This window comes from Phalacrocorax carbo, chromosome 13, assembly GCF_963921805.1.
Source record: "Phalacrocorax carbo chromosome 13, bPhaCar2.1, whole genome shotgun sequence".
Classification (NCBI taxonomy): domain Eukaryota; kingdom Metazoa; phylum Chordata; class Aves; order Suliformes; family Phalacrocoracidae; genus Phalacrocorax; species Phalacrocorax carbo.
The window spans coordinates 9,039,752-9,059,219 of NC_087525.1; the positions used below are offsets into that span (position 1 = coordinate 9,039,752).

General features: G+C 41.5%; 1 protein-coding gene across 3 annotated transcripts in view; it reads left to right on the forward strand.

Annotated features, from left to right (window-relative positions):
- ANK3 (ankyrin 3) overlaps positions 1 to 19,468 on the forward strand; it is a 375,046-nt gene that overhangs the window by 265,076 nt on the left and 90,502 nt on the right. For all 3 annotated transcript variants that reach the window (XM_064464766.1, XM_064464771.1, XM_064464768.1), the window contains 7 exons: positions 2,260 to 2,358; positions 3,637 to 3,735; positions 5,895 to 6,092; positions 6,619 to 6,717; positions 7,465 to 7,563; positions 11,217 to 11,414; positions 13,779 to 13,877. In XM_064464766.1, coding sequence (XP_064320836.1) covers positions 2,260 to 2,358; positions 3,637 to 3,735; positions 5,895 to 6,092; positions 6,619 to 6,717; positions 7,465 to 7,563; positions 11,217 to 11,414; positions 13,779 to 13,877 — 891 coding nt within the window. The remainder of the gene's footprint in view (positions 1 to 2,259; positions 2,359 to 3,636; positions 3,736 to 5,894; positions 6,093 to 6,618; positions 6,718 to 7,464; positions 7,564 to 11,216; positions 11,415 to 13,778; positions 13,878 to 19,468) is intronic.

Here is a 19,468-nt window from a genome sequence, read left to right on the forward strand (position 1 = left end):
CAAATCAGCTAGACAGAAATCAATATGCCATTAGTTTAATCAGCATGAGACAGTCTACACCCAGTTATTTGCACAATTTAGAGATTAAGTACCTATGGAAAATTTGGTTTGTCTATTTGTATGTATATTCTACTGAGTTAGGAGGAGAGGTCACATATATGAGTGTGTGAATGCTGTGGAAGAAGCCAGGTTAGAAAACGATAAACAATTCCATTGAGTAAGCAAGATCCAACAGGAGTTCATCTCCCCAAAATGGAGTTTCATCTGATGCGTGGGTTTTTGTTCTAATTATTCGGTGGCAAACCACACAGCTCCCTTCCTGGCTTTCTTGAGAGAGAGCAGAGCCTGCCCTTGGCACAGCTCACAGATCTCCAGACTAGTTTTTAAAACCCACAGAGCTTGTAGATGCAGCTTTCAGAGTCTAATTTGAAGTCATGTTAGCAAATGAGCAAGAGGCACAAAGAGAACCTTAACAGAAGATGCCTGTCCTCTGTACTGATCAGTCAACATGGAGATAGAAAAACTACTAAATTTTATCCCTTTTAAATACAAAGAGAATGAAAGCAACAGCAACGCTTAACTACACTGTCTTGTGTGCGTGAACCAGGTTAACAGCTGGAACTGACCCTCTGAATTGCTTTTCAAGCAAAAACTTTCCAAAAGCAAGAGCTCTTCCTTTATTTCGTGTTGCTGCCTCACCGTGATTTCACGTGATCTCAAACAACATTTGGGTGCATCTGTTTACTGCAGGGCTGTACCTTATTGCCTGTCTATACGGTAACAACCTTTCAAGGCAGAATAGGGAGTTGATACTCAGCACCTGTACATAAGTTGCTATTTCTGTACTCAGAAAGGAAGATTATATCTGGCCATCAAAACAAATTAGGCAGAAAGCTTCAGAGTCTTCCTCCCCAAAGAAATCTGAGAGCAAACAGGTGTTGGTTGCGAGATGTGAATAAACAATGGAAATGCAGCAAGAGGAAACAGTACCAAATTTCACAGATAGCCTTTGTCACATATAAGTTGTTTATTAAAGGTAATGCTTATTACCTTTTTCTATGGTAAATTCTGATTTCCAGGAAGATTCCGTACTTCCATTTGTACATACTGCACTTTTTTTTTTCATCTGCAAGCTTGAATCTCTGCAGTATAAGTTAGTGTTTATGGTCAAATATGACACACATGCACTGTATTTCCTGCAGTCTGTTATTCTGAAAGCATTTACTAAATCATGTGAAACAGGGAAAAGAGAATAACTGGTTGAGTATGTTACTTGCCTTCCTGGTCATGTTGGCTGTTCACATGAGAAAGGAAAAAAAGTTTGTTTTCCTCACCTCCACCCTCCTGGGGCTTGGGTATATGTATGGGGAAGCTGCCTAAACCAGAGGATTTCCAGAGATCTGCTGAGCTTTCTCCTTCTCCTGGTAGCAAAACTCCCTTCTGCAGCCTCTGGCTGAGCATTGCTACAGCTGCATAGAAGCAGCTGTGAAGAGGCTTTAGGGTAATTCTGCTTGGAGAAATATTAACTATTGATTGGATTTCTAAAGCAAAATCCTTGAGGTCATGCCTTGCTAAATAACTGCTCCCTTTTTTCCCTCGCCTTCTCCCTCCCTCTCTTTCTCTCCAGTTGGTCATTTCTATCTTGTACAAGGGCAGTGGTACAGATTTGTGATGGTGACAGTGCCACAGGGTCCTGAGGGAAGGGGGAATTCTCTTTAGCCCATGTCATTTGTGGCTGTGCCTCTCTGGCTGGATGCCACAGTTTTGACTTCCTTTTCTCCTGGAGAAACAGTGAGGATGGAGCTCACGACTAAGTTCAATAGACCTTTTTGTTCATCCAGAAGCAACAGGATTTAGTGAGGGCAATGGACACAGCATCTTTTTAGAATTAGCTGAATGTTCAGAAAGTCTTGTCTTTGTATGGGGAATGCTTCTCCTTTTTTTCTTTTTTCGTGGTCCAAAATTATTTTTAGCAAAAAAACTTAAGAAATCTTGCTTAACTATAGTTGATTTCAGTTGATGAAGAATTACTGAATTCCTAGAATGTTTTTGTTTGCTCATGAATCATACTCATAGGTGTTTCCAAGTCTCTGTGCCCTTTAGTTTAAGCATGCGTAGATGTTTTTGAGAAGATAAGATCCTCTCAGAAGAGCAAGCACTTGGGTTTACTTACTTTAAAATAACTCCTTTTCCCCCACAACATTCTTGTAATGGAGTGTGGAGGCAGGTGTTTAAGTCTGATTTTGGTTTGGTTTTCAGTCGGGCCTAACTCCAATCCACGTTGCTGCCTTCATGGGACATGTAAATATTGTATCGCAGCTAATGCATCATGGAGCATCACCCAACACTACCAATGTGGTGAGTAACGGGTTTCCTTTCAGCATGGCAGAGCTGTGAATACATTGTAATATCTGGGAGCAGCACTGTTGTGAAGCGCCTGATTCTGGTGTTTGCCATCCACCTCCACAGCAGCCGTGGCTCCTGCTGGAGTCTCGGGGAAAGTGCAGCCTGCTGACTCCTGCCTGGGAGATGCTTGACAGGTTGAGGAAACCTCAGAAGAGGCTGACTTTATGCAGACTCTATTCTCTTTATTTTCTGAAGTAAAGAGTGAGAACATACTGTAGCTTCTCGTATGTAATTTTGGAGATGTGTACTTGGCTGTTGAGCACTGTTTTCCCAGGACCCCGGGGGCCTACCATTTAAGGAAAGTTCTGCTGTTATCAACAGATTGCAGCAGATTGTCGGGACATATTGCATGTATCCATACAGCCATACAAGTGTGCTTTTCTACTGGATGTGCACTGTGTGCCCCAAGGTCCCCAGGGCACGTGTAAAAACTGAAGTCATTGTTAGATGGATATTTGAAAGTTGGGAAATGGGAGGAAAGTAGAAGCATGTTGATTCTTTTTAACTGCTTGGCCTCAAAATCTCCCGTTCACCTTGCATACACAGGTGCTGTTAGAAGACACCATTTTAGTGACATCTTCATTTGCTAATTGTATTAGATTATATAAAAATGCAACACCATTTATAAATTAGCAGGTGTTTGTACCTGAAGACGTACTGATGTCCAAAAACATAGAAAGCAGTTTCCCTCCTGAGTTTATTCTGGTTTCCTTGGATTTGTCTTTCATTAAGTCCATGAAGCCTTAGATTAATGTACTCAGTAATGATTTCCTCCCCCCCCCCTTGTTCACTCTCCTCAGTGCTTGTCAGATAACAAATGACAGTAGGGGCATAAGGCATAGCAGGAGGAAAGTCAAATATGTATGTATCTGAATATACAAACTTTGAAATAAATTTTTTGTTTGAACTACATTAGGCTCTATTTAAATGGATGTCATTTTTAACGCTGTTAGTAAATGCTAGTAAATACAAAAATTGCACTGTCTCTTTTCAGCAAAAGACTAGTGACAAAAGCACTATTGTGTTGGGAAACTGACCCTGAAACAAACTGCTTTGTAGCATAGAGCTAAGAGGTCAAATATTGACTTAGTCTCCCGTCCTGCCAACAGACAGCTACTACAAAATATTCTAGTGCAGATTTTTCTCACTGGCTCACCAGTATTTTTGTTGGAGTTTGTTTTTCCTGCAACGTGTTTTTAATGATGTTTTGTTTTTGCTGCTGCGTGCTAGAGAGGAGAAACGGCACTGCACATGGCTGCCAGAGCTGGCCAAACAGAGGTCGTTCGATTCCTGGTACAAAATGGAGCTCAGGTGGAGGCTAAAGCTAAGGTAAGGTGGTAGTCCAGGTGTAACAACCTGGATTATCTATATTTAACAAAACAATGAATCGTATTCATCTTGCATGTGTCTTTTGGGAAGAGAAAGGGAGATGAAGCCAAGGGCCTTGGCGTAATGACCACTGACATTTTGTTACGTACTCTCTTACTGTAGTCATGAATGATCTGTATGTGAGAGAGAGGGCAGGAGATGTCCAGTCGATACCATGCCCTTTTTTTTCACCAACTTTTAATATAATCTATTATGTGTTTGAAGAGTTTTGTTTTGGGGCAGGAAGCATGGAGGAATGCCTCAAATCTGCTTTTATTTCAGCAAAACTGTAAACTCTGTGCTGCTGGTGTCTCCTGTCATGTCCCTGTATGCATTCAAAAATAGTTGTACTTCTAAAGAATGCCTCCTAAAGTAAGGAAGCACAGTGAGGGCATGTAGCGTAGGGCTGGAAAGAAGGAACAGGCCCTATAGTTTCCACAGTTGCAGTTGTGGAAGGTAAGGGGGAAGGAAAAAGAAATGGTCAAGAACTATTGAAGAGACCTGCAAAATTATGGAAATAAAAGAGTTCCAGGAAACAGACAGGGAAGGAGATAAATGGGTGCAATAAATAGCAGTGTTAATAGGTAAAACCAGGAAAACTTTTTTTTCAAATGGTGATTACATGAATGCAATTTCAAAGAAATCTATTTTCACTGTGAAATTTTCATCTGCAGATTGGCGCACAAATAAAGTTACTAGTAAGAATATCTACTTATAAGGAATGCTGAGTAAATATTTATAGCAGATGCATTTCATATCTGCAAGCAGTCTGACAATAGAAGTGAATTATGTGGTCTGTAAATCTCCAAAGACAGCCTTGAAAGTGAACAGCTCGTGCTCAGAAGCACAGTCATGCAAATATTTTCTAAATACTTTCACACAATGAATTAATTTGTGCAAACTGCCAATGCCTGTGATCAATTTGTTATCATGAATAACAATACAAGTCATAGGTTATATACCAGTGCTAACATCAGCCGTGAGAGATTTGTGGGAAACAGGCATAAAGTGGAAACATTTAAGAACCGTAAAGGCTCTCTACCAGCCACAGGAGAATTTCCTTGCAGAGGAGCAGCATTCGCATCCTGACACTCTCTCCTCCTGAATCCCAAAGGTGTAAAATCACTGTTGTGGGATGGGCATGGGCAGAAGTCTCCCTAGCAGAGAACACCCCAGAACTACTCTGCTGCAGGACGTGGGGTAACAGGGCTCAAAAGGTAGGAAATTCAGCAGGGAAAAATGGGGAGAGAAAGATGTTTGAATAGATTTATGAGGTACAGGAAAAAATAAAGTCACGGCCTTAGTTGGCCATGCTGTTGCGATAGTGTTCTTAATCCAAAGACTGTTCAACTGAGAATGAGGAGGACAGAAATACAAAACCAAATAATGAATAAGGAAGAAATTATCTATTAGACACTCAGAACAAAGTCACAAACAACCGTGATATTTTCACTGAAGGAAAATAAATAAACAAACAACAAGACTCATGGCAGGGCAACCCCTATACTTAGAACTATTAGGATTATTATGTTCTGAACGAGCAGTAAGAAAACAACAGTGAATTTCAGCACCATGCTTCTTCCACTGTTACATCCACTGTAAAGTTGCCTGCAAAGTACCAAACAAATCACTCACCAGTAAAGAAGTGCAAAATATGATATTTAATGCAAGTTACTAGGCAATAATACGCTAGGTACGTCAGGTCACGCCAAACAACTGACTGAGTTGTTAAATGTTGCTGGCAATCGTAAAAGAGATCAAGATGTGAGGAATAGAGCTATACATTCGCTGCATTTTAAGAAAGGTCTCAAATTCAACAGGAAGCTCAATGCACCTTAGTGGCGAAGTAAGGCAAATCCAGATTAAGAAAATTGATCACTTTATTTACTGTTATGGATTATGGACTTTTCTAGAATATTTTTGATGAATCAATAAAGCACCGTGTATCTTTATAATATGACAAAGAGAAAGCCAGTGTGCAATATTCACTAGGTAAGACCTCAGTAGAATTAATCCTCATCTGCAATTTTGAAAAGCAATAGAATCTGAGCAAATACTTTCTGTCAAAATATGAACCTTAGTTTTCTTAGGTAGGGTGGTGTTGTTTCCTTCACGTTTAGGATGACCAAACGCCGCTGCACATTTCTGCTCGACTGGGAAAAGCAGATATAGTACAGCAGCTGCTACAGCAAGGAGCATCTCCAAATGCAGCTACGACGTCTGGCTATACGCCCCTGCATCTTTCTGCTCGAGAAGGACACGAAGATGTAGCTTCTGTTCTTCTGGATCATGGTGCATCTTTATCTATCATTACCAAGGTAAGGGAGTTGCAAAAGTTGTAGCCTCTATAGTAAAATATACCTGTAGCGAGTGCTATTTGTGAATTAAGTGCTGCAAGAGTCATATACACATACAAATATTGTAAGAACGAGCTACGTCTTGTTAAAAGGATACAAAGCTTTGTGCTTTTGCTTCAGAGCCTGAGGTATAACGTATCCCAGTGATCAGATAGACATGCGCTTTCTTGGAATGAAAGGAATGCAGGGCAGAAATTCTTGACAGGAGTGGATAAGCTGTTACCCAGACTTGTCCTCGGGTTTTTGGTGGTGTGAAGAAAGGAACTGACTCTTCCCTTTTAACACTTGTTTTAATGTATATAGGGCTTTGCCTTGCGCAGGAGGGCCTCCAGACCTGCTGGGGCAGGTGGGAAGCTGCAGACTTGCTGCCTGTACTCAGGACTATGCAAGGTGATGGATGGAAACAGCAGTATCCTTGTAGATTAGGGACAAGCCTTACCCTTAAAAAGAGTGCACTAGGCTGCTATATAACTGCTTTGTCTTACAGAAAGGATTTACTCCTCTACATGTGGCTGCAAAATATGGGAAAATTGAGGTAGCCAACCTCCTGCTTCAGAAGAATGCATCTCCTGATGCTTCGGGAAAGGTATGACAGAAGAAGCCACTGCCACTTGCACAGCAAATGCCTAAATGCACATAATATTCTAATAATGTCCTTCTACCTACTTACCATCGCACTAGTATCCCCAGCCTGGATTTAACAGGAATAGGTTTCATGTAATATTCCAGTCCCTGCTGGGGCTGCCAAGAGTCAGCGACCTCATGACAAAAGAGACTTTTATTGTCATTAATTGACAACAAAATTATGTCCTCGCTGTAGCCATCCAGTGGAATGGAGACAAACCATTCCCCTGCCTTCCTGCCCAGATTATTTACAGTCCTTATCAGAGTATTCAGGCAGCTGGTTGTGCTCCCCCAGGTCTTGTGACAAGGGGCAAAGCTTAGTAGGATCTCAATCTTTTTAAACCAGCCCAGCCTGGAGTTTTACAGATCGGAAGGACAGTTTAGTTATCCACTGCAGTTAAAGAAAAACATTGCTGAGGGTATGACCTCAGGGTCAAAATTCCTTACCTGCTCTGTCCTGGGGGCAGCACAGATATGCGCTTCTCTGTTCGTCTTCCCTGGGAAAAGTGAAAAGGGCTGTCACAGCTCAGTAAGGATTTTCAAATTTCTGGGTTTTTTTTCCTTTGATTCTAAAGTTATCAAAGACTCTGGATACATGAATGAATAACAAACTTGCTTTTTCACCTTATCTGCTCCAATTTTCCAAAATCTTAAGTTTTCTCTGGAGAGGGTCTGTAACAGCACTTGTTCGTTCTGCATGTGTTTTTAGAGCGGTTTAACACCACTGCATGTAGCTGCACACTACGATAACCAGAAAGTGGCACTCCTACTGTTGGACCAGGGAGCTTCACCTCACGCATCTGCGAAGGTACAAGTACTGGACACTCTGGGGGAACAATAGCTAGGCTTTTTGTGTCACTTCATTCACTGTCTGCCTGTTCTTCTAGACTGTATATGCTTGCAATTACAGGGGGCTCAGTGACCATGTTTATTAATGTCTCACAACCACATAAAGCTGTTAGAACAATTCTGCAGTTGAATAAAATACCAGTAAAAAGGCAAATATAGATGTAGAAACATTAAATATCTCTAGTTTCAATAAAGTTCCGTCTCGGTGAATACTGAGCCTTGCTTTCACTTGTCCAGTCTCCTTAGTGCCTTCTCCAAGCCAGCCATCATTGCATGTTAACATCTGTGCAGGGCAAGCTTGGAGTTAATGCACTGCTAAACAGGAGTAGTTCTCCTGTATTGTGCCACAGGATGACTTCTGAGGTGCGATATGTTTCTCAGTACAATGTATGTAATTATTAATGTGCTTCAGAATACTTCTACCACAGTGTAAATAGACTGGCGAGAAAATAAAACATCCAGTCACAGCCCTGCTTTGATTGTACTTTACTGTGGGCAAAACAATACACAGTGTAAGATTTCAGGGGATGTGAAAGAATAAATAATTAAATGTATTCTAGTTCTGAGTAGAAGAAAGAACTTAGAGAAGCCTAGAGTGTCTGTGTCTTCTGAGGAATGCAGTTTTAAGTATGGATCAATAATTGATAGTTGGACAGCAGCAATAAGTAAAACAGGGTGGAAGCTTACGTAGGTTCAAGCAGGTTAAGTGTAGTGTAAATACACCGTCTGAAACAACACAGGTACGTTCCTAAAATCACTGAAAAAAACACTGTGGAAAAGGAAGAGCTAGTGGAAAAGCCAGTATTGTAGATAGACAGAGAGCTCTCCTTGACTGCCTTCCTCTCACACATGACTGAATACAGCCATAACACTAGGGGCCTTCTGCATGGCTAGGGAGGATGGAGTCTGTCGTACATGGTAGGTCCCAGAGCTTATAGTACGAAGTAGAGGAAAGCTAAATAAACATAGATAGCCAGCAGCAACGGCACAGTCTAAAATCAATAATGTCGATAGTGGCAATCTGCCAGAGCAGTGCCCCAGGAGGTGAACTGGAGTGATCTCTGATCTTTTACCACTGCAACACAGCACTCTTAAATGCCACAGCGGGGAAGAAAGGGCCTTCTGAAGGGGATGAGAAGACACTGACCCAGTTTTCACTGGAAGAAACTGCCAGTGGAAGCTGTGCATCCTGTAGGGACAGGGAATGCAGCAGCCACTGCCAGGGGCTTGGGAAGTCCAAACCAAGGGGGAAGCGCTATAGACTATGGTATAACATTATACAAACTCATGTGTCAGGTCACCTTAGCTTCCTCATCTGTAACAGGCCAGTTTTGCAGCTGCCACATCAGGCCCTCAAGTGCCATCTGTAAGTTTTCCTAAAAGAAAGCATTTGTTAGTATTCTGCAGCAAGTGAGCCACAGCAACACTGACTGGAGAGAGCGTCAATACTAAATAAAATTAACAGTAGCATGTTTGTTGCTTCAGGCACCCACTGTGCAGTCATCTGAAATATGATGTCGGTAGCAGCAGATGATTCCCCATTTGTTTTGTGAATGTGGTCGCATAAATAAATGTGTTACGTCGTATCTCATCACTGGGTCCACAGTTAGTTTCAGCAGCAGTTGCTTTTTCTGTGACATTCCTGTCTTTAACACTGATCTTAGGGCTGGCTCGTTAGCCTGGCCCAGCAGCACTTGCCTTGAAGAGTGATCAGTGAAAGGGTATGTGACGGGGCCATGTCAGAATACAGTGCTGTGATACAAACGGTTACTCTGATGAACAATTAATCTTTTTTATGGACCAAGATTAGGCTTGCACCTAATTTTAATTTGGTATCCACTTTACAACACTTTTCTTCCTCACCCCCAAGCCTCAGTTTTTCTCTGTCCCTTCATCTTTAACATTTTTCTCTTTTTACCTTTTTTCCATGGCAGCCAGAATAACCCAGTACCATTCCTTTCAAACCTCTCCATTCCCTTCCACATCTATGTGTAGTGACACAGCACAGCCCTTATCATGAGGGGAAGATGCAGGCTGAGACTGAGCTGAATTTCAGCTTTTATTTTTCAGCTCTTTTTGCCTTCTGTTGGCAACCTGCTGCTTTCCATTCCACTGACAGCAATGTGTGCCCATTTGTGAGGAAAAGGCTTGAAAACTGCATTTGTTATTTTATAAAATATACATGAGTTCCATTTAAAATACACAATTTCACATATATGCAGGATTTAGCACGTGTTATTTAGCATTTAGTAGGTACTTACGTGGCGATGGCTGTTTTACATGTAAGTCTGCACAGGTAGTCTAAGAAAAAGGATTGTGTTTATTTTTTTCCTGAAGCATTTTCTGTTCAAAATGAAAATTCAGTGGCTGTATACTTCCCTTATTAATTGTGGCACTGTGTTTCCTGGGTGTCATTTTGAACTATCTTAGTATCTAAGGCCTGAACTGAATATGAATTGAATTTTGAAGGTTACAGAACCTTTTCCACATGGAGTTAGTGATGGGCATGTCTCTCACTTCCAGATTACTATTAAAGTTCTCCTGTAATGATTTCTGTGCCCCTGTGTATTTATTCTTTGCTCCTACCTGCATTGCCCTGCATCTTTTGTGACGTGCCTTCCATATAGCACAGCCCTGCAGCCCCACGGGGCACAGGGAGGAGCCAAGCCAGGTGATTGCTTTGTGCCTTTTGATAGATTTTATTGGGCTGTGTAGCCCGAGATGCACATGATACTTATGATCCCATATGAAATGGTTTATGCAGCTAGGGTCTCATCCCCCCCGACCTTCCTTGTCACACGCGTAGGTGTGCGCATTTGCCGTTTGCTTTAAAATGAGGGCTAATACATTTCTGAAAGACAGAAAGTCCTTGATTAAACAATCCATCTCAAAAGCTGGTCATACCTTAGTCAATGTTGTGATATTTTTGTGCTAATCAGTTATTCTTTATATCTATTTATCTATTCTCTGCCAAATCTGTCCTTTTTTAGAATTATAAAATTTATTCATGCAATAGAGACTGCATTTTTATTTTTAGTAGTGGGCTCACTAGGTATACATACTGGAAGGAATAGAAGAATAAAGAATGCAAGACACTAAAGTTATATGCTTTAATTTTCCCTTGATATGAATTAAAAGAGCCTGTTAGGTTAGGGTAAATGCTGCAAGAAAGGCCATATTTCATGTACATAATGCTATCATTCACACTGGGAAATGGGAAAAAACCCCAAACAATAACAGCTGTTCTGAGTTATGAAAGCACATCCTGCTCCTCTGTTTGTTAAAAGTTTTATGTACATTTAAAGAAAAGTAGCAAATGCCTGTGAACTGAAACTCAGATTTCTGTTGCTATAGGTTGTGCTCTTCTGAACAGATATTTTTTTTCCAAATTTGAAAGTTACTTTCAGAATACTCCTATTTGTAGTGGTACTTTCAGAAACAGATTGCTTAAAGCTCTGATACATTCATTTGTACAACTAGTTAATATTATATTTGACTATGTTTGACAGAATTTTTAGGACTAATGACTTTCATAGAATCGGGTAGGCAAAGGAAAGTGATTTATCACAATGTTTAATGAGTAGCTTGCAATGAAGTGCTTTCTGTTGACAGAACGGCTATACGCCACTGCACATAGCTGCCAAGAAAAACCAGATGGACATAGCAACTACACTGCTGGAATATGGTGCTGATGCCAATGCTGTAACCAGGCAGGGCATTGCCCCTGTACATCTCGCCTCTCAGGATGGCCACGTGGACATGGTGTCATTGCTTCTTACTAGAAATGCTAACGTAAATCTCAGCAACAAGGTAAGTGTTCCCCTGGCTGCTGCTAAGGCAATAAACAAACATGGCGATGAGAAGGATGGGGGCCTGCAAGTGAATCTTGTCCACTGTGATTCTGCAGGTTTTGAAAACTGGTGCAGGTGTTTGAATACTCAACATCATTTCTTCTGGCAAAGAGAGCAGCATGCCATGTCGTACTGAAGGGACTGTATTTCCTAGTACCCAAGTTTCAGTGATAGCACGTGCTGCAGAGGAACTTAGTAACCCATCTTCCTTCCTTCCACATTATGCTAGTCTGCCGAAACATGCCCAGAGAGAAAATGTCTTCCCCCTCCCAGCAGCTAGTGGGGCTGGCACGTGTCATTTATGAGCCTCTAGATATATGCCTGCCCATCAAGTGATGGTAACAACTAACCTGTTAATGGAAGCTGATTTTTGAAATGGGATAACAGCAGCAAGGTTGTCTGAGATTTTGTTCATTAATATAAGCGATTCTTCCTCCCCAGGGGGTGTTCCTCAGAGCACAGTGACTTTTGGTGTAATTTCTCCTGGGGGCAGGAAAGAGAAGTTGGTAGATTTTACTTTCTACATGCATGAATTTATAGACTATTAAGTCTGCTCCATAGTAATGTTTCCAGCAAATGTGCAGCCTTAATTCTTTAAATGCCCCACTAGACACCAGAGATGATGTAAAATGCAGTTTCAGTATGGATTTTTGTGGCTAAAGTAGAAAGGCAAGTGACAATTTTCCATGGAAAGTATTTCTTGTTCTCAGCAGGTAGAAAGACTCAGTGTCCTCTGAGGCTGTGGGTGATGCTGCACAGGGCTCCTGTGTTGTTTTCTTTTGAACTTTACAGTTTGGTTATTTTGGGGCCCTCCTTCAGGAAGCTTCTCTTGCAGATGTTGATTTTTTTTCCCTAGTCTCAGTCAACTGTGTGGGCTTATGCAGTGCAGGATGTACTCTGTATCCCCACAGGGCAATTTGCCATGTACACATTCTGTATCACATTGGCTATCATGGTTTTGCTGCTAAAGCTAATACAGAGAGCATGACTGCAGCTGCTTGGCATTCTGATTCAGTCCCACTAGAGGTTAATTACCTGCAACAACTGAACAGTAACAGATTGAAGGATGTAATCTCTAGTTTCTCATTATACTGATAACACCACCTTTTGAAAGTAGTTCCCCTGTACTCGCTTAGGGATGCACATTTCCTCTGAGCTCAGCACCTATATTTGAAGCCAGACATTTAAAGCACACTAAGTTCTGAGTTTTGCAATGGGAATAAAAGGAGCATTTGTTTTCTTTAGGATCCACAGAATAGTTGGGAGCCGAATACTCAGAGGCCCAGTGTGGGCACTGAGCACTTATTAAATCTTCTTAGTCAACCCATAATATCGAGGCTTCATTAGGTAACTTACAGCTGGTTACTGTTATATATTTGTATAACGTGACCACCTCAACTGCATTGTCATCAGGATTGCATGTTTGAGTGCAGTCCAGTGGGATGCTCTCAGCAGTTACTGCCTCTGGTGAGTCCACTGTGGACATGAGTTTGGGTTCAAGGGTAGGAAACTTAGCACATGTTTCTTCCTGATATACCAACTGGTGCCACCCACTCTTCTGTCACCAGTGCTAAAGGCAGTAGGAACAGGAGGAGAGAAAAAGAACTGTCATTTGTGAGTAGGGGATATTCTCTCCCATTCCTAACAACTTCCTCTCAGCAGATTCTCTCTTTTATACCTTTTACCTGAGGTCTTTTATGTGACAGAAAGTTGCATAGCTTTCTGAGGTTTTAAGGATTTTAGATCTCGAGTTCCAGATAAGAAAAATAACGAGCTATCCAAAAAGTAAGTGTGTCAGTACCTGTCACCTAGCAAGTCTGTATACTCCCTGGGTGGAAAGAAATGGACCTGGTCTCAGAGAAATGTAGTTTCATCTTTTCTGCCTGTGTTTGAAAATGATCAAGTAGAGGATTAAAAGGTAAGGATAAATCTGAGTGAATGTTGCTTCTAGAAAACTTGTAGAAGTGTAAACAATAATTCAGTATTTCTTCTCAAATCTTACTCATTCTAAGGAAGTGAATTAGTCAGGAAGTAAAAAAATACTAGACGACTTTTTGTTAAAGTGCTATAATTTGCTATCCCACACTGAACACTGCATGCAGAAGTGCTCCTTGTGTGAAAGAAACATGATCTTCCTGTCTTTTAAATTGTACATTCCTGCAAATCAACAAATGTGATTAGGAAGCACATTACATAGTGAAAGCGGAATTTGTAATTTCTTTAAGTTCAGCAGGCTGTTTCGAGTCTTACTGATACCTGAATTTGCATTTTTGTATTCATGTGCCTCCTCTGAAGACTGTTACTTGTTGCTTCTAATTTGCAGAGCGGACTGACGCCACTCCACCTGGCTGCTCAGGAGGACAGAGTCAATGTAGCAGAGGTTCTTGTTAACCAAGGAGCTGCTGTTGATGCACAGACGAAGGTACAAACACCACTGTCAACGTGTATTATTTCATTTCAGGGAGGCATGAGCCTGTAGACTGGATTAGAAATTGATTTCAGGGTGAAACTGAAATAAGAGCAGAGAAACATTACTTGTAACAAATTATTATAGAATATATTCTGAAAACTGAAGGTAAACCGGAATGTTTAGTGTTACACTCAGCCTTTGAGCAGAAAGCTTCTTTCTCGCCAAATATTTATATCAATATAGATTTAGATTGTATCCTACTATTTTGTTTCACTGAAGGTAAGTGGGATTGATCTGAGCTTGCACTCGTTCTACAACAGAGAGCCATATAATCGTTCACCATATGTAACCTCTCATCTGCTTTCTTTTTTTTTTACGTGTTGCACATCTTTCCATTCAGCTGACAGTAGAAACAAAACACAGCAGAACTGTTGCTTAAAACATGTGTATTTACAGCAAGAGAAACAATGTGAATGCAGCGTAGGCATTCCTGGCTACTAAGTGGTTAATACTTTTTTCCCTTGACTTAAGAGACTTTATGAAATGAAGTAGTCTCCTTTCCCTGAGTTGATACTAAATAGCCATCGTAGTCATGATTTTACAAGTAAAGCCAGTTTTCATTTGTAAAGATTACCCCCTACTCCTACAGCTTGACTCAGCTTTCACAACTGGATATCTCTGAATTTCTAAGCTGCTTTGTTTTGCAAAGCATAGTGAGGTGAGCTGTTTCATCATATGGGTACGTTCTAGGGAACTGGCTTTTTCTGATGTCCCAAGTTTGTTGTTGTCCTGATGGTAAGCCTGTTAGGCTGTCAGTAAATATTGCTCTACTCTACCTTCCAAAATAATCTTAGAGGTGAAACATTTAACTCTTGAGGACAAATTGGAAATTCTTGAAATTCTTGGAATTCTTGAAATTCACTGTTTTCTAATATTAAATACATATATGTGATGGCGGTCCATTTCAAATTTACTTGCCTAAAAATAGTTTTGCCTAAAGTAAATACTTGGACTCCTAAATAAGAGACCTGACTTTCCAAGGTGCTTGGGGATGCTTTTGACACCCTAAGCAATGATGCCTCCCGCTTCACAGTATTGGTTTTAAGAGTGATGTCGTGAGTAAATTGCAAGAGCCTGTGTACAGAAGGTTTTATGCTCACTAAGAGTTCATATGGTGTTCAGAATTTAATGATAACGATCTCAATGTTGACTACACTTACATTCTTCATGCATTGTCTAGATCTCTGAGTCATTCCTTTAGCTGGATAAGGAGTCAGTTGTGATCAAATAGTTGGACTGTAACTGATCAAATCAGCTAAATGAACCAAGTCTCACAATCTGACCTGCACCCTTTGTGCAGAGTAGCAGCTTTCACAACACTCTGCTGGGTGTGTGCCACAAGTTAGCTGCTGTGTTTGCATCCCAGAAACGCCCAGGTGTGTCAGACTGTCCAGTAATATTATCATCCTGTCATCACACTGACATCCCTGAAAGGGCTGAATCCATCATCAACTCTGCCTGCAGCAGAGCTGGTTATAGTCCATGGCAGCAGGAAAAGTAATTGTTATGTGGTTTTTCTACTGTTTGATTCCAACTGTACTGGCTACTGATTTCAATGACGTTATTCTGACACGAAACTGAACTATTTCTGCTGAAATCCCAGGAGCTTCTCTATCCTTATACTTTTGTAAAATATCCTCAGCCTGTATTTTACAGATGTATCAGTCTGGGTTCTTATCTGTTAAATCAACCAGCAGCAGATGAGATCTGCCTTCGCTCATTCTTTGCATGATTTCCTCAGATGTATATGGTTGCCTTTTTGGAGATAGTTCCTACCTGGTTTTGGTTTCTGTAGCAAGACATTGCAGAACCTGCTCTTTTAACTTGGTCAGAGCTGAATTGCCTCCTAGCCTGTACAACTTCTCTGTGAGCATTTGCCTTTCTCCCACCCTTCTCTGTCCCACAAATAGTACGTAGTCTAAGGAGACATTTACACTGACAGGTGCAGGCAGTCACGTGTCCCCTTTGCCTGCTCTCCAATGTCCAAATAGGATCTAGTTCTGGACTAGTGGCCTTTTATTCATATTAGCATGATGGAAACGTCTGAGGTGCTGTCACAGCTGAGAGGCAGGGCATGTTTGTTGGGTCTCAGGGCCAAGCTGGCACAGTTGCACAAGTTGCTCTGCTCTGAACCTGAAGCCTGGCAGGGTGGCAATGTGGTGGAGCAGGCATGTGGCTCTGCAGAGACACACAAAAAAGGGGCTTCGGTTTCTCGTTCAGAGATCTCCACTGGGTGGAGCTGAATATCTTAATTGCATCTCTGAAAACTGAAAAAAATGTGGTCATGTTTGACTGTCTGCAGCATGAATCCTGTCATCTGTAATAGCCATATAATTTAAAAAAAAAATAACAGTAAGTCCCTTGGTTTTCACCTTCATTCTCAGCTATATATGTAAGTAGTGCAAGTAAACAGTAGTTTCCCAGTACACATTTGCTTCCATGGGACAGCCCCATAGTTGTCAGGAAGGTGATGCAGGGACTCATAGTTCAGGCAAAGTCACAGTGTATTTAAGCAGAACTACTTTTTGGTGTAACAAATCACCTGTATGGGAAAAAGCGCATTATTAATCCTGTGGGCCTCTGCGGTGAAGAACACCCGCGACGGCTTGTCCTCCTGCCTGCCATGCTAATTTGCCTTCTCTGCTGTAGGGGACTGTCTGCTCCTCAGGCAGAAAGTGCCCACATGCCTTGCAGGATTGTGTTAGAGTGGAGTGAGCTTGATGCTTATTCACTGGCTTTGGCAGAGTCCCACGTGCTGGGTCGGTGCAGTGGTGAGCCCTCCAGGCTGCACACAGTCAGCCACATGGAGTGGCCCTGACTGTGAGATCTGAGACCTGACTGTGAGAGTCTGCCACATATCCACTCACTACCACCTGTGATATAAGAAAAGTGCCAATGCAGTACCGTGTATTTTAACATGGAATAGTTTCTAGATAAACCGATGATCATCTTGAGTTCTTAAGGAAAGGGCTGAGAAGCTCTGAACTTCTGCAATGAAGGAAAAGTGTTACGCTGTAAGAACTACCATACCTTGACCTCATGTTCTATGCTGGTGAAGTTTAGATGGTTTGCTTGTAAAATAGCAGCTCTGTAGTTACAAGCTCTCTTGTTTAGATGGATTAACTGTTCTATGGGAATAAAAGGTCTGTGCATGCTGCCTCTAAAACCAGAGGCACTGGGGAGCAAGATACAGCAACAGCTGAGTTGGCTTCAGAAGCACTGTTGCTATGCTTGCACGTTTGCACAATACCACCCAGCACGTCCAGCTCAGATTCATTACTTTGGACATATGGTGGCAGAGATGTGGCCCTCTGTGCCTAAAAGTCAGTGAAGCCACACAGCTTAGAGTGGCATTATATCGGGGATATCTGCTACCAGCAGCGTCACTACTAACCTTCTGCTTTCTTTTCTCCATTTCACATCCATACACTTTTGTTACCTCAATTATTGTGGTCTAGATAACTATTCAGTAGTCTTTATTTCTCTTATTTTCCTTTGTTTAGATTCTCTCCTTATTGTATTCCTCATTTGCCCAGGTTAAGTAAGCATTGGTTGTGTCACCCCAGCACAGTATCTGTCAATCGAGGGAGAACACTTAATATCTTAGCAGGTCATTCAGCTTCTTGGATAGGGACAAACGAGCTATCACCTTCCACCTCTGGTACATGTTCTTCAATCATCATTTATATATAACTTACACTCCCTGTGAAAACATCTAGAGTTTGCAATTCTGACACATGGGAGTTCCTACTGCTCCAGTTCTGAGGCCCACATGCAGTTGGGGTTTTTCAGGTGATTAGAAGATTGGGAAGAAGCATATTTTGCATCTTGAAGCTATAGCAGGGAAGAAAAAATTTCATACTACGGAATATCTCTTGTGCAGGACATTAGTCTGTATGATTAAGATCAATTCTGGTGCCAAAACCTATGAGCATTTTCAAAATCTCTCTCAGATCTGAACGATCGCAACCATGATTCTTTCTCAGGGTGGTTTCACTCCCAAGAAATTTTTTTCCTGAACTTTGTTGTAGAAAAAGGCATGAAAGGAAGAATGCCTACTGGTTTTGAAGTCCATTTATTGATGGTGTTACGGGATCCTTCTGGTTCTGCTGCATCAATTAACTAAATAGCCTCTAATCCCAGAGCTGCAGAGTCTGTCTCAGTCAATGCTGAAGAGTAAACAACACGGTTTTAGTGTGCCAGAGCTAGCGCTTGAGAGGCCACAAGGCTGCTCCCGCCCCTTGAAGATGGGATTTTGTTATGTGGTTTTAAGCCTAGCCATGTTAGACTGAACTCTTAATTGATAAGCCGCAGAAAACACCTTATCTTAATAAGCAAATAATAGAATGGCGGAAGAGTAGCAACACTAAAATGCACTTCAGGTGGTGAAGCTTCAGAGCTGCTTCAAAACCCTTCACCTTTAGAAAGCTTTAAAAACCAGATTTGGTGTTCAGAGAAGTGCGTTAGTGTCCCGCTGCAAAGGCAGCAGTTCTTGTCCATTCTGACGTTACATTTTTGTGTCTGAATTTAGGTACACTAAAGAGTTTTTGTTGCTGAATCTCATGCAATATAATGATTAACAAACACAAGGAGTGCTCATCTTACAAATAATATAGGAAGTTAAAAGTCAGTCTGAAGCCATGGCTGTTAGCAGAGATTCCTTCTCTGGTGGTCATGTTGAGTGTGTAAAAGCTACAGTGGTACATGTGATGTTGCTTTTGTCGCGGGGCTTTTGTGCTGAGAGTTGGCACAAGTAAATATTGTTTCATGGCTCAGCAGGTCTCCAAATGTCATTTTTCAACTGTTTATCCCATTGGATAGTGTTATTGTAGGATACAGCATTACCGTGATGGACTGACAAGAGAAGAATGCTGGTTCAGTCAAGGATGAAGAGCAGGATCTGGGGCTTTGATCTCAGTGCAGGTCATTTTAGCCAAACAGTTGCTACACTGCACTTGGTGTTGGGCCCCTGCTGGGGGAATTGATGGTCTCACAGTCCCTGGCTGACGACTGGAAAATTAAAGCCAGTATTAAACTGTCTTTCGTTTCTAAAACTGTAGTACTGGGAGGAGATAATGGTGATTGAGAGGTCATGATGTTCTTCTGCAGGTTGAGTTGTCCCTTTTATTTCAGGTTTATTCAGGGAGATGTATTCAGGTCTGCCTGCCTTGTTCTGGCAGAAGCCCCATACCAGACCGAGTGCTGCAGTGGCTCATAACAGCAATCCAGGTTTTCGACTGGAATTTTCAGATGCACAGAGATAGGAAGGAGGCAGGGAGGGTGAGAAGTGCTGTTGAGAAGAATTGCTTTCACACAGAAAGAACACTCAAATACAGGTATCTTCAGTATATCTTCATGGTATATTATCTCTCTCCCCTTGGTTCTTGGTACATGCTCAGTAGTGTGGAAATTTCCAGCCTAATAATGTGCAATAATGAACCTTTGCAAGGTACTGCAACACGTTAGGCCCTGGTTCAGCAAAACAGTGAACTGTGTATGTGCACATAGCTTTACCTGTTTCATTCGATCAAGCCTTTGTGGTC